The sequence below is a fragment of the Silurus meridionalis genome, chromosome 3 (genome assembly GCF_014805685.1).
Source record: "Silurus meridionalis isolate SWU-2019-XX chromosome 3, ASM1480568v1, whole genome shotgun sequence".
NCBI lineage: Eukaryota > Metazoa > Chordata > Actinopteri > Siluriformes > Siluridae > Silurus > Silurus meridionalis.
The window spans coordinates 11,211,241-11,227,182 of record NC_060886.1 but is presented as its reverse complement, the minus strand read 5'-3'; the positions used below and the strand labels follow the sequence as shown (position 1 = coordinate 11,227,182).

The following is a 15,942-nucleotide window of genomic DNA, read 5'->3' as shown; positions in this document are numbered from 1 at the left end:
ATTTTTTTTTTTTTTTTTTTAGAGCTTACTCGTTTTTTTCTCTCCCTTCCACGCCTTTGCTCAGTCAAGATCTGTCTTAAGTAGTCTGATAACGAGACTAATTGGCCATTGTGTGTTGATCTGGAGCTGCTGTGACCACAGTTTGTGATAGACGCAGCCATGTAAATAAGATGGAGGAAGGAAAGCGACTGGGCCGTGAGTTCCTTTGCGGCAGCAGAAGCAGCAATCTGATGGTTCTGCCCAGTGGCTTTTTAATCAGGGCGTGCAGTACACAAAAGGGAGCAGGAAGGCCGCTTTTATAACCATTCTGACTGTAAATGTTTCACGTCAAGTGCCGGACGCCGGGAAGGATAGTGAGGTGAGCTACATTAAAGTGTTGTCAGTGTTAGTATTAGCACTGCCTTTGATTGTCTACATTTTATCTAATGCATTGTTGCTCACAAAAAGTTCACCGGTTACCAGCGGATGCAGCTGTTCCTGCTCATAAAAAAGGCAAAGAGGGCTTTATATGAAGTGCTTGCGCTAATCCATCTATCTGGATCTGATAAGGCTGCAGCAGCTACCTGGCTGAGGGGGGCTATGTGACAGGTGTGAGAGAGCGGGCTGATGGAGATAAAGCAACAGCAGCTCAATGCAAATAAAGGCAGAGATAAAACTCTGAGCTGGGATTGATGAATGCCGTGGTGGCAGAGGAGCGGGTGAGCACGTAGCCCAGAGTGACCTCTTTTGTGAGCGTTTTTCATCTGCTCACAGGTATGAGAGGTGCATGAAAGCTACAACGTGTCGAGTAACATGGCAAATTCCAGTGCTTTGCTTTTTTTTTTCCCCCCGCTGCCAGACATGCAGGTGCTGTCATGAGTGTGTGTCTTATTAAAGACTTATTTGATTATTTTTTTTTTCCCTTCTGAAAGTAAAGCATGCTTGACCATGCATGCTATGTCTAGAACTTGTACAATCTGCATGTTCTCTTTTTTTACTAACCCTTGTTTGACCTAGCGTTCTATTGTGGATGGATTTTGTGCTTTGTAGGCATGTTCTATTGCCATACCATATAATAATTAGCACTTATTGCTTTATGGTTGTGATCCCAACATCTGCCCTGAGTATACAAGAATAGTAATTATTATTGCAGCTCGTCAACCCGAATAAAGTCGTACAACTTCAGTATCCAGTGTAAAGTTAGACAGGTTAATCTGACTGCATGTTGTTGTAGTGAAAGTGTTGCAGTGTTTTTTAGTAAGTCCTTGTCTCCTGTGCTGGTCAGCACCTGAGCAAAGTAATCAATGAGGCATGCAGTGCTATCGCTGGGAATGAAATGAAAAATAAACCAGTGATAATCCCTTAGTTAAAAGGTTATTGGGGAGGACTGATAAAAGCTATTTTGTTAATTTATTTACTCTCTGCTGGGGTAAGATAAAGAAAAGGAACAATTAGGACATTCTGTGTGCGAGATTTGAAAAGGGCAACGACACTGAGTTAATATTTTATAAGGCCTGATTGGCGGGATTCCGGTGGAAGCTGTATTTACAGAGGCTGAGACTCCATGATTCGTCTGCTTGTTTTGGAACACTATGAGTAAATGGAATAAATATCTTCATCTTTACCTTTTTCGCACGGCAAACAAAAGCTAGGCGGGAAAGGTTAATTGCTCCATTTGAGGCAAATCAAAGCGGGGTGGTGTTTCGGTAAACTCCAGCTGAACAAGCGCTGACTAGAGGTTAACGTTTCACCCTGGGATGTCAAAATACGTCTTTATCAGACATCTGAGCACACTGTTTTCACTCGTTATATATTATTAGCAGGTTCTCGATATTGAAATATCCTGCTGGTGTGTCGTTCCTCAGTCTAGATACAGACAAGCAGACGTTTTATCACACACGACCTAAAATGTGTTATTCTAAGTGCAAAGCAGTATTTCCCCTCATATCACCTTTCCTGTTTAAAACAAATGGAAGGGGAAAAACAGATGAGAGGGGTGTATTAAATTATTGCTGGTTATTGCATCGAGGTATTGAAATAGGAGTGTATTGTGTGGCTCTAATCTGATTGCTTTAGCAGTGTGGTGGGTTTGGGAGGATCATGTTCCAATGTGAGATCCTAGGTCAACATGGAGCGAGGCCATTAAAGGAAGCATGGTTCAGGGAAAGTTCACCGTTATTTTCTTTTCACCATGGCTGCAAAACAAAAAAGGAGAATTCCTACGTTTGTAACATATTTTTGAACTTTACAGCCCAGGGGACGTGCACTGTGTTATGTTTCCCAAATTGGAGCCAGGAATCTATGCTTAGCTATTGGAAAGTAAACACAGATAGAAGAAAGGTGTTTGGTTATTTAGCCTTATTACTTTTGTTTGATAAGGAACGACATAAATCAGTTACTTTTTTTCACTGAATTGAGGTCAGTCAGAAATGTTCAGTATTTTCATTGCCTCAGTAAATAATAATATTCTGACTGATATGATTTTGTGCTCAGTGTCATCAGGTCATATTATTCAGATGTAAAACACAGAGAAAAATAAAAAGGTACAATCATTTGTAGACAAAACAGTTGAACCAGGTGTGGTCTTTTTTTTTTTTTTGCTTGATTTATCAAATCTAATTTCCTATTTTGTACAAAAATAATAAGTAAAGATGCATTGATCCAGAAGTGAGTTTTAGGATCTGTATCAGTCGATTATTTCCCAGTGCTCCATTATGCCAAACATATATAGATGGGAACGGATGCAAGCACACAAATCGCAAGCTTTATTAACTGTTGCAAACTGTACAAAGGCATCATCCAAAATCTAATTTGAGGCGCAGGCAATGGTCAGGGCAAGTAAAAGCAAACCAGAGGAAAACAGAAAACAAGATAAAGAACCATAACTGCACTCAACATACAAAGCCTTAGTAACTATTGTTTTTTAAACTATTGGGACAGTGTATACTTTACAGGTAGTGTAAAGTGAGGGTGTTTATGTGGGTGTGCAGGTGTCTGTCTCCAGGTGTGTGCTATCAGTAGTTTGGGTGAACGTGAACACGAGAGAGTGCATAAAGACTGCGAGTTGTAGTTTTTGGTGGCAGATTGCAGGGTTTTCATTTGTCATGTATTGAGTACAAATCATGATGCAAGGGCTAATATGAACAAAGATGCCAAAGAAACAAAACACAGACTAACCTGACGAGACAACTAGAACCTTCCCCTGTAATATGGCCAACAAAAACAACAACTGTTAAAGGCCACTCTGGTTGAGGTTCAAGTAAATATATGGGCTAATTAAGGTTGACAAGAAACACCAGGATGTGAGTATTCCTTGACATGTGACTGTCATGTGACATTTAGGGGCTGATGGGTAGTGGGTATATATATATATATATATATATATATATATATATATATATATATATATATATATATATATATATATATGTGTGTGTGTGTGTGTGTGTGTGTGTGTGTGTGTGTGTGTGTGATGTTAACTTATTGGACTATAAAAATGGACTCAGTGTAGGTCAAATATATCTTGTCATCACTTTTCATTTGTGTGTACATTATAAGGAAAAAAGTTTGTGTACATCTGACTGTAAGATTTATATGTGAACACATTTTGTCCACATGTATTCACCATTTGCCCTTACAATAACCTCCACTCTTCTGGGTAGATGGTTCACTAGACTTTGGAATGTGCTTGTGGAGATTTGTGCTCAGTCAGCCGCAATAGCATTAGTAGTCAGACACTGATGTTGGCTGAGGAGGCGTGGGGTGGAGACAATATTCCAAATCAACCCAAAGATTTTCAGAAGGATTAAGGTCAGACTGCTATAGCAGGCCATTCAAGAGCTTCCATATCAACCCAAGTAAACTATAGGGAGGTGGTAGCTCTGTTGCTAAGGCTCTGGGTTACTGATTTTTTTCAGAGGTTCAAGTGGCAGTATTGCCAAGCTGCCACTCTTGGGTGCTTGAGCAAGGCCCTAAACTCTATGTGCTCCAGGAGTGCTGTGTCATATCTGACCTCAGCTTCATTAACAAATACAAATCAAATTGCTGGGATGTGCAAAGTACAGTATTTCACTGTGCTGTAAAATATATTTGATCTTCATACTGGAACATGTTTGGGTCTCCTAATTCAAAACATCCTGTACAACTATGTGCCCCTATCTTTTAAAACTTTGCGAAGAACCACATATGGCTGTTATAGTCAGGCATTCAGTACTTTTGTCCATAGAGTACATGTACACCTCTACAATAAATGCCAGATATTTGGTCTTATAATTAGTCTTCCAGCATGTCTACCTCACACCTGTGTCTTTCTCTATAACTTGAGAAGCATATTGTTGCAGAGAGTCGGATCAGTTACTGTTATTGTCTTGTCTATCCGGCATCGTTCCAGAGATAATCGATCAAAAAATGAGATCCGTACTTCTTTCCATATCAAACTGAAAAAGTGTTATGAGCCTAACCTGGAGTCAGGGTGATGAGGAGAAGTCGTACAGTATCAGGCTGTACAGTACCTCAGTTAGAGGGGGAGGCGATGAACAATCATTGTGCTATAATGGCCTACTTTTCAGGATTTTCTGTGCCAGGCTATTTAAGAATTCAGTACCAACAGCTTGACAAATTGTCTGCTCCGTCTGTAATAATCCATTTCTCCTCCTGCTCTTTGTAGGCAGGAGTTTATACAGAGGCTGCAGAAATGTGGCAGAGAATAGAGAACGCTGGTGATATGACTACAGTATCAAGTTAAAAAAATCATTCCGTATGCTTTTTGCCATATTATTCAAAATAAGCTTTTTCAGGAGAATCAGCTGTCCATGAAGAAAGTTTGTCATGCAGCACAGACACTTCACATTGAAAAAGAGACAGATATAATGTAATAGCTTTTCGTAAACAACTTTTTAGAACAATACTGTACTTGAGGGGTAAAGAATTTATATATCGATTTCACCAAGGTTGTGGTGGATCAGAATCCTATCCTGAACATGACACACAGAGGGGTAATGTAGTGTGGGCAGTGCACCTACTTGGATGAATTTGTGAGCTGGGAAGGAAGAAACCCACACGGAGAGAATCCTGAGCTAAAGATCAAACCAAAGATCCTGAATATCCACTGAGTGGGTTGAAGCTCTTGTTGAGGTGGCATTTCCTGCTTTTTGTTATTGAGTGGGAAACAGGCCTTTATCATCAGTGCACACTGAAAATGTTCATAAATAATTCAGCCCTGTACATTGAACTGATGACACCAAAACTGTGAGCAATCTTCCTCAGAAGATCAAAGTGATACTTCTTTGGAAGCAAAAATGGGCCTAGGAGTCTTTCCAAAAAAATAAATATAAATAAATAAAGATGAAGCACTACAAGCAAAACAATCCACTCTTTACTTTAATAAAGAAAATGCAAGCTCATCTCTTGGCATGCTTTCATGTTTACCCCTTAAGACACTGGTGCCATTTAGGTAAATGTAAAACTAAACAGGCAATTGATACCCATCATTGACTTAGATAGAAAAAAAAACCTCTGTGTTACATGCACATTTAATAGAATTTTAGCAACAGTTCTATTCCATGCATTGCACGTTTCTGAATCGAGAAGTTAAACACTGGTGTGGTGCAGTCTATGTTTTTGTTGTCCTTTGTTTTGTGAGGATGCCGATGTGATAATAAACCTTGTACACTGCTCTGAATGGCCTCAGGCTCAGTGCTATGGAGAAGTGTTCACTCATGAGGCTACTGCCCTGAGTTTATGGCCTTTCTTGTTTTAGTGAGCGGAATGAAGAATTTCCGTTTCAATTTCATGCCTGTCAGGAATAAAACATGATAAAATGTAATGAAACGCAGCTCATCTGCCCAGTCTTTAAATGTGCAAAACTGATGCACATGATAGAGTAGAATGGAATGCGAATAAGTGAGCCTTAAAAAAAGGCCTTGAGTCTCTCGCAGACAAACGCAGTTTTATTGGGCCTTGCACTTGGTCATGAAAATGAGGCTTGGTTTAGTCACTGATAAAAGTATTATCAGACCTTGATTCCATGAAGGCCCCATTCAATCATGAAATATGCTATTTAATGAACGTGAAACAAAAAAAATAAAGTATGGCAAGTAAAATGATATAAGTGCATCTTCCCAAACAAGTAGTGTTATTGTGTTGTATGTTTTCACATCTTTAGTGTGAAGTTATCATTATTATCACTGACCATAGAGAAAAAGATTCTTATTAAGCTGACTGGATGATACGCATCATATACACACTGGCACATACCAGAGTTTTTACCTACTAACTTTCTGTCTGACTGACTTTCTGTCTATTTGATTGCCTGTCTGACTGTCTGTCTGTCTGTCTGTCTGTCTGTCTGACTACTCAAAGGCTGACTGATGGACTGTCTGTCTGTCTGACTAGCTGGCTGATTGAGTGACTCACTGATCTTTGGTAAAACATGCATGTGCAGGGGTAACACAGGTGTACCATGGTTTCGAATAAGAATTCCAATAGATTTGAGATTGTTATATATGTATATGTATATACAGTATATATATATATATATATATATATATATATATATATATATATATATATATATATATATATATATATATATATTTACACACACGTCAGTTTGTCTTTTCCATGGTAAAACATGGCCATGGATTTTTAAGGGGATCTTTTTTGTACAAAAATTCTTAATCTGCCCAAATATGATTCCCAGTAATATTATAAATTGAGTTAACACTACAGTACATTTCTGTGATATGGCCGATTGTAAGAGCATGCTTTTGATTACTTTCTAAAATATGCTTAGTGAGAAAAAAGTGCCTTGCGCTGAACTAAAGCAAGCTTATTTTGCAATAGATTATTGCAGTACTATACCAGGCCTCAAAAGGGTAATATTTTGGAACTCTGTATTTAGAAACATTATTGTGACTGTAGCTGACTATAAAGGACACTGTTCCCAGTGGATTTTCACAGCAAGTCTGCTTTGTTTTCTGTGTTTGTTTTTTTTTTTTTCTTTTTAGTATGGGTTATATCAGGTTGGGGTGCTTTTTATTGTGCAATTCCACCTAATAAATGCTGTTTTGCTTTCTCAATGCGATGAGATTATGTTATGCTCATAGATGCAATAACTATAATAACGAGCGAATCAGCTCGAAGGGGCATTTTTTCCCCGCCATCAGCTTGAGCTTGTTCTGTCATTAATCATCGCTTGATCTTGGTCACTCATTTGGAGTAATAAAAGTTCCCATCATGAATGTACAACAGGCCTGAATCATTCTGTCACTCTACCTTCCAGCTACGGCTCACATTAAATCAAGCAAGCAGAACATTTCCTAAGGCAGCCATTGCCTTTTAATTTCCTGAAGAACCTTAACATATCATTCATTACAAGAACTACACATATTTGGGTTTTAAAAGTCTCATAAATCAATAGTGGGCTGCCTGCAATAATTATAACAAGTTAACCTGTAATTTCCAGGATGAAAGCAGCATTCCCTGATCTTAGCATATGCAAACGAGGCAATTCAAATAGTGTAGGGGTATTAATACCGAGGAGTAGGTAACGAGGTACAGCCTATGAATTATGCATCAAAAAGTAGTTGATCTTCAATAAAGGAAATGAATTCCTGCATGTGATCTAATTAGTTATGGAAGTCTATTATGTCGAGCTGCAGAAAACAACCGTCCTTGAAAAGAAATATATTTACAGTGCGTGGCCGCCTTGAAATGGAATTGCAATTGTAAAGTTGTCCGAGTGTCAATACTAACCCTATTTTTTTCCCCTCTCCTCTTCTTCCCCATTTCCATCTTGTTCCTTTTTTTTTTTTTTGCTTTATCTCTATACATTTCTTTCCCTGTTCTCTCACCCCCCTGTGTTATCCCCTCCCCCATCTTCACTTTTGTTTTAGCTCAAGACCCGGGAGGCCTCCGAAGAGAACCCAGAGTGTTACATCGCCAGAGAATCCCCACATAATGCCTCACTCAGTGCCAGGCCTCATGTCTCCAGGAATGATTCCCCCTACAGGTAATACACTCAGCCCCTGCATTCTCTCAGGGTTCCCTCTGGTCATCTTTTAAATGGCACATAGTTTAAACTGACAGTGACACCCAAACCACCAGTCATACCAGCTGACCCTTCTCTCTTTTGCACCTGGTTTAACTAAGACAGAGTAAATTGGAGTGGAGAGTTTTCTTCTCAAAGATTATTTCACTAGATGCCGCATTCCGCCTTGAGTGGATTTTAATTAGCCCGATTAAATCCACCCTGCTTGTATATGTACATAGGCAGCTATGTGAAAGTAAGCTTATCGCCACAAGAATCAACATCAGCTGCATGTGCCTTTAGTTCCCCTCGAGCAGGTCTTATTACAGTGGAAGCTTTTGTTCTATTTGCAGCTGGTTTTCATCGGGTCAGCTTTGATGTTGTGTGCAAGAAAGTTGCCCGATTTGCATATCAGCATCTCAGATTTTGGCTGTATTTAATACTTATTTACATTTAACACAAATTTGCACTTTGCATTGGAAAGAATAATCATATTGCAATTTTATTTCTTTCTTTTAAAAGGTAAACTATGTCTGTGTCTTACAAAGTCAAAACAAAGAGCCACCCTTCCATTATTACAGCACTTACAGATTTTTTTTGGGAAAGATAACAGATCGGGTGCTGGTGGGTGTATTTTGAATTCCAACCCAGCACACAGAATAGGCAACAATCTTCAACAATGGCATCAGTACATCCTGAAAGCCTTTAGTTTTAGGAGAAAGGGGCCGACTTTGTCCCCTTCTCTGTCTGAGCAGGGTCAGCCTATAAATGACTTATTTGGAAATGCAGACTTGGAGGGCATTGGAGTTGAACAGGGAAAGAGCAGTGGTCTTATTTACCTCAACATAACTATAATGTCACCATGTGGAAAAAAACAACTCTTCTTTGATATTGGTTCTGGCTTTCAGTAGGAAGAGAGAAGCTCTGATCCTGACATTTTCTTAGAAGGTTTTTTAGAGAAATGCATCACATTCTTACAAAGTTTTACTATGAGTTCAATGATGCCAACAGTTTAAACAAAACAGTTTAATTCTTGAGTAAGGCTCATTTAGCTCACATACAACCATAGACTTTAACATTTAAAGCCTTTTGTGTAGTTCATGCATTTGGTGGTATATTTTGGTTAACAATTGACTTTTTTACTAACACTTATTGGTAAGCAAAATTTATATGTATATATGTATTAAAAAACTGGTTCAGTAACAAAACTGGAAAAGATTTGTATAAAGCTAAAAACAATCCATACATTATATTTCATGATATTAGTACAACATATAAAAGTCAAATGTAATGTCTTCAAATTAAGCTTCACTTAACTGATTTTAGTGAACATAAAAACCATGTGGCCCATGATTAATACATCATAAATAACATTAACAATAAAAACACATTGATAAAAATAATATCATTAATTAATCAATTAACCCAGCACTTGCATTAACCATACTGGTCGTAAATATAATTAAGCACACAATGACCAATATGAATAAACAACTTTTAGGTTTAAAGGTTGTTAACTGTCTGAACTTAGGTCTGAAGCAAGTTTCAATATTTACTCCTGAATGCCAATTAACATCTTTTAGAAACATGCTGAAATGCTAATTTGCTAATGTGAACATATTTTTAGTCTTGGATTGAATAAACATTAGTCAGTGTGGGTGTATTTATTTACCACTCAACAAAAAAACCACTTAATAGGTCTGAACTTGCTCAGTTACTCTGCTTTTGAGGTTTAAGTTGTATGAATGGTTGAAATAAATTAAGGTTCGAAACAATGTCAGCTGGAGTAAACCAAATAAAAGTAAATAATATTAGTTAAAGAAGTCTTGTTATAGAAAAAGTGTTCTTTTGTTTATTTTGTTCCAGATTGAATTTGAAGTTAATTTTATTGCATTAATGAGAGTGCTGATAAGCTCTTTCGCAAAGTCAGCATGTTATTTACAACCTTCCCTAGCAGGAATGTGATTACAGGTGTAATGCTAATGCTAAGAGTCCTACCAATGATCTATGTTACACAACTGAAATGAATAATTTATTGCCTCCCGTTTCCATTATGTGAAGATCTATCTAATAAAAATCTCGGGCATGGTAAGGATGTCTACCATTAAACTGTCACCACATGACATTGTCAAAATGTTTAATGGACAGCTAATTCCCTAATTCAGCAGCATGTTAGCATTACTGGCCTGTTTGATGTCTTGAGTGTGAATATATACCTCGTAGTAAAGCCACTTTAATATCAATTGATATGAGCAGTAATGGACAAATAAGAACCTGAACGGTGACTAGCAAACATTTGTGTGAGAACATTAAGCTAGTGATTGTGTATAGTTGCTTGAATATTAGCTAATAGAGGTACATATTAAATTGAACAAGAAGCAGATTAATTAGCAAGAACGGAATTATGCATTCATAGTTCAACTATATAAAAATACTCTAGCACATAAAGCTAGAGAAAGCTCAGGATTTCTCTCAGGTGTTTTAGCAGGTAAAATGTATCATATTCAAAAGCTATTAAATAAAACTGTGTTAGATTCAATCACTGTGCCACACCAAACCATGCCACATTCTCGTCTTCTACTGCGAACATACCAACATTTTTGGCTACTTAGAAAAAGTAATATATTTTTACAAGCATTGCAAGGGGTTTAATTTGTTGTTAAGGACATTGTGAGACACTTTCTGACATAAGGATATACATTTCAACATACATTATGTAACATAATTGTTTACACAGATGTGCATAAGCCAAGCCAAGCAAGAATGGCTTGTGGGTATATACATATAGTATATGAGCAAACATATTAGGACTCCTGACTTTTCTAACCATACATGCCACACAATTGTATAGGATGTCTTTAGATGTGGAATAATAAAATTATCGTCACTCGAACTAGGAGACTAAAACCTCTTCGAGGAATGTCAATGACCTTGTGCATACAACAAACTCTGTAAAAAGATGGTTTACATGGGTTTGAGTGGAAGATCTAAAGTGGCCAGTGACCTCAATCCCACTGAACATCTTTAGGATGAATTGGAATGCTGACTGCACCCCAGGTCTCCACACCCTACATCAGTACCTGACTAATTGACCCTGGTGGCTGGATGAGCACAAATTGCTACAAGCACACTCTAAAAGCTAGTGGAAAATCATCCCAAAAGATTGGAGGTTATAATAACAGCATGGGGACTAAATGTGGAATGGGATTTTCAAAAGCACATACAAATCTTATGGTCAGGTGTCCACAAACTTAGTGTATCTTAAAAAAACTCAAAGCAATAATGTTAGAGTTAAAAAGTCTAATAAGTAAAACAGCTATTATAAGTAATGACTGGGTAACAAATACAGTGTGGATATTCAAGGGGCTGCATAAGATTGACATGCAAGTTAAATTATTAATTTTTATTGCACTTCTGGGATGTTTCATTTTAGTTTTATTTTCGGAAAACTTTTAAGAGTTAAATTTTTAAGTGAAACTTAAGTCACCCACAGACGGTTTGCTTGTTATGAATGTTAATGGACTTCGTTTTGGCTGCTGACCTACTTGTTACATTTAATATTGTCGGTGCTCCGGGTTTGATGGTACATAAAACGTGGTATGGATGGAAATTTTGGGTCTTGTTGACTTTTTGAATCTTAAGCAGCAGCTCATTCATGTTCATTCCATGCATTTGGATCTTTATATCATTTTGTCGTGTGCATGTGGTCGTTGTTAATTCTCCTGAGGAGATTTTTTGATAGTATTAATAGATCTGGCATGTTCACAAGAGCATTTTCATACCAGTTTCAGGTTTTCAGAACACTTTTGTTCACATGGACAAGTTTTATATATGTGCTCCTGTTTCCATTCTGTGAAGATCTATCTAATAAAAATTTCAGGCATGGTAAGGATGTCTACCATTATATAAATATATATATTGCTATGCATCTAGATGAGGTCTGTGATTTCAGCACATGTAAAAGCATCATAACAGTTGACACAATAATGCTTACACACCTGTATTAAGGTGATTTAGCATTTTAAAGGAAATATGTGCCTTTATCTGAGAATTAACAGGGAGAAACATGTCTTTCTGTACACAGCCCAAGTTTAAAATAGACAGCATGCAAAATAACTTAATATAACAGTGAATGAAAGCTACATGTATGCATTTTGTCAGATCGCTTAGCCTGGAGCGAGCTCCAGGTTTTCCATGCTGTCTGATCATTTTCTAAATTCAGTGGGGACTTTTTTTTCTTAATTCGTGTTAAATGGAGTCACCTGATCAAAACTGAAAGGGGCACTGTGTAAAACAGCAGGGCGTGCTTTTTTTTAACCATCGTGCAAGAACAGGATGACATTCTTTAAAAGAACATCTCAAGATCTGTCTAAGCTACATAATGTTAGAGCACACAAAAACATTTGGCAGGGTCTTGTTAGAAATCTTTCAAAGATAGAAAAAGTGAATGGTTGCATTTATGGCGTGTTATAAACATTTCTGACACTTCATAAAGGGCGAATTAACGGTGTAATGGCACGTGGTGTAGTACTTGTGACGTTGCCAGATAAGCAAATTAGCGGCCCGCCTCTGTGCAGTGTGATCCTGGAGCTGCATAATATGTCACAGATGACTCAATAAATACATTATAATTTTGAATTTCATCTATGAACAGGATCCCTTCTAATTGCAGGTCACTTTTGCACTGATAAAAGATACACCATATGAACTTGACCTTATGTTGTGAGTTTAACATTCATAGGAGATTTTTTAACATCCCATTCCACATTTAGTCCCAATTTGCTGTCGTAATAACTTCCACTCTGCCGGGAAAATGTTATACTAGATTGAGTGTGCTTGTAGAGATTTGTGCTCATTCAGCCACAAGAGCGTTAGTAAAATCAGGTACTGATGTAGGGTGAGGAGGGCTGAGGTGCAGTCAGTGTTTCAGTTCATCCCAAAGGTGTTCTTTAGGATTAAGGTTGGAGCTCAAGATGAGGCCACTCAAGATCTTTCACTTCAACCCATGTAAACCATATGTTCATGGAGCAGGTGAAGGGAACATTTAATACTACAGCATCATATACAATTATTTGCCTTCAACTTCAAGGTATGGCGTTTTTGGGTAAACTCCATATGGCTGGAAAAGTCAGGAGTCCCAGTGCATTTGTCCATATAGTGTATTATTGTTGTTAATGTCTTATTGTCCCTAATGTTTTATAATAAATGTATCATAGCTGTACATGAATGTAGAGTACAACCCCAATTCCAAAAAAATGTGGAGACACTGTGCAAATTGTAATAAAAACAGAATGCAATGGTTTGCAAATTTTATAAACCATATTTTATTCACAATAGAGCATAGAAAACATTTTAAATGATTTAATTGTGGAAACGTACCATTTTAAGGAGAAAATAAGGTAATTTCGAATTAGACGGCTGCAACACGTCTCAAAAAGGTTGAGGGTGGGAGGGCAACAAAAGTCTGGAAAATATAAATGTTATTACAATTAAAGAGTTAGATAAACATTTTGCAATTAGGTTAATTAACTAAGTAGGTTCATTGACAACAGGTCAGTAAGATGATTGGGTATAAACAGTGTATCTTAGAAAAGCAGAGTCTCTTTAGAAGTAAAGATGGAAATGAAAGACTACGTCTACAAATTGTGGGACAATTTCAGTATAATGTTCCCCAAAGTTTGCCATGTCATCCACAATTGCAGGTTGAATTTTCATCATAAATAATAAGGCATGCATGAACGTGATCTAGAAATGCAACCATCATTCGAAATCGACATTTTTATCTCAAATTCAATACCAAAAAATACTTGTGTTCACAAAAGAATGCTTAAAAGTAATAAAAATTAAGCATGTAAAAGTAAACAATATGTGAATGATCAGCATTTTCTCTCAGTATTCATCAAATTCAAAATGACCTCATTTTTTCCTTAAAATGGTATATTCTCAGTTTTGATATGTTTTATGTTTAATTGTAAAAACAATATGAATATATTGCAAATCATTGCGTTTTGTTTTTATTTACATTTTGCACATTGTCCTCATTTGGATTTGGGGTTGTATATAGTACTTGCTGCTATCAGCAGCTTTCGGGCTTTATGTATATAGGGGTCTTACTGTACTTGTGGATTGTCTGGTCTGTGATGCATTATAGCAGTCCATCTTGCATAATCATCAGCCAAAATGCATAGATGTAACTTTTAGTCTTAGTAAGTCTATGAAATATTTCCAATACTGAATTGTCCTCCAGAATCTCTTTATATTATTAGGTTAAGAAGTGCAAAAAGCCAAGAGGAAATATAGGTAAGCCTGGCTTTCATAAATGTGAAAGCTGATGTGCATTCTTGTCTTTGTCAGCTCAGCACAGAAAAGTCCACACCAAATGGGGTTAATGAAATGTTGTGTGCCCTTAGACCTCTACATATTCCTTCATCCGGACGTGAAATTACACTGTCATAAACACATCAGTCAGATTAAACGCAGTTCTCTATGTTCCCCTTTATGTCACGAGTTTTTACATGCAACCGATTATAAAACGTATTGCAATGCAAATGGAGTGTTTTGTTCTTCAATTTTCTCCACCCAACGACAAACTCCACATTGGAATGCCTGCTGCACCCTTTTTGTCTCCCCTTTCGATAAACCTCGTGTGATTTTGGCCTTCGTCTTTATTAAGGGCTGAAAAGGTGGCAGATAAGCACTGCTGCTACTAAGTCACTCTTTGTGTACTGATGTGAAGTTAATCTGATTTTAATTTAATTACACTATTAGTAGAAGGGGCACATACTTTCAGTATTTGTTCGAAGAATGTTCTGACATTGCACAGGTATGGGGCAGCTTGCATGTTAATTAATAATGAACATTCTGACAATATGCCGAGGCATGACAGCATTAAGCCAGTCTGCTGCTGGTTCCTTTGCATATTAATAGATCCTTCATTATTATTTAATATGACAGCTGCTTCAAGGGCCATGATCAGACCCCGTCTCTATTATTTGCTGTTTTGGTGCACACTGTGACAGTACCATGCAATTCTTTATTTGTGAAGCGTCTCCCCTTCCGGCCTGTCGGACACCTCAGCTGTTTGTTTACGGCTGAGGAGATTCCTCCGTGGACACAAAGACCAGTCACAAGAGCTGCTATTTAAAGGTGACTTTAAAAAAAAAAAAAGAAAGAAAAGAAAATAGTGTGATCTCTGCACTTGTTGCCTTGCATTTTAATTAGTGCAAATGGGGAAGGACAGAAAGGTTTGGATGAAGAGCGGGCAGATTTTGGATGGCTATTACAGGAGAGATGCATTGTTAATGTACTATAAACTTAAACAAGGTGTGACAGAGAATCATGCAGCTCTATTTGGGATCGTAGTAGTAAGTATTCACACGTTTTTAAGTGAACACAATGCATTAATTAAAAAAAAGGAAAGATTACGTTTCCTGTCACTGTTTATCAGTGCCTTTCACACTTTAGGGAAGAGGCCATTTTAAGATCTTATTAAATAATGGAAGGCTTGCTTAGGTACAGTATAATGTCTAATAAGAAGGCTGCTAGCTACCTGAATGGCCAATTTTCATCGTACAAAACATCCTAAAGCAGATTTCCGTTTATTTATTCCCCCCGACCCACCACCTCCCCTTTCCGGCATGCATGTTATTTAGAAAACAGTTGACTCTGTCTGATTATACGTAAATGAACACTGACCTTCAGATGGACTGGAGGCCACATCCATTACGCCAAGGAGTAGCTCTCTCACCCAGCTCACGTGCAGCCGGGGAACTGCTGTTCCATATGCATGCTAGCAAACGAGTGTGGCCACTCTGACATCATGTATACTGTACGTCAATATGGTCCTGATGTATTCTAAAATGCAAACAAGGCCAGGAAATGAGATGCACCTTCGTCCCAAGCTGCACACAGTGCCCAGCGCCATCTGCCTATCA

General features: G+C 37.6%; 1 protein-coding gene across 3 annotated transcripts in view; it reads left to right on the top strand.

The window, feature by feature from the left end:
* Positions 1-15,942, top strand: part of dachd (dachshund d) — a 116,969-nt gene that overhangs the window by 46,891 nt on the left and 54,136 nt on the right. For all 3 annotated transcript variants that reach the window (XM_046844987.1, XM_046844986.1, XM_046844988.1), the window contains exon 2: positions 7,875-7,990. In XM_046844987.1, the coding sequence (XP_046700943.1) occupies positions 7,875-7,990 (116 nt within the window). The remainder of the gene's footprint in view (positions 1-7,874; positions 7,991-15,942) is intronic.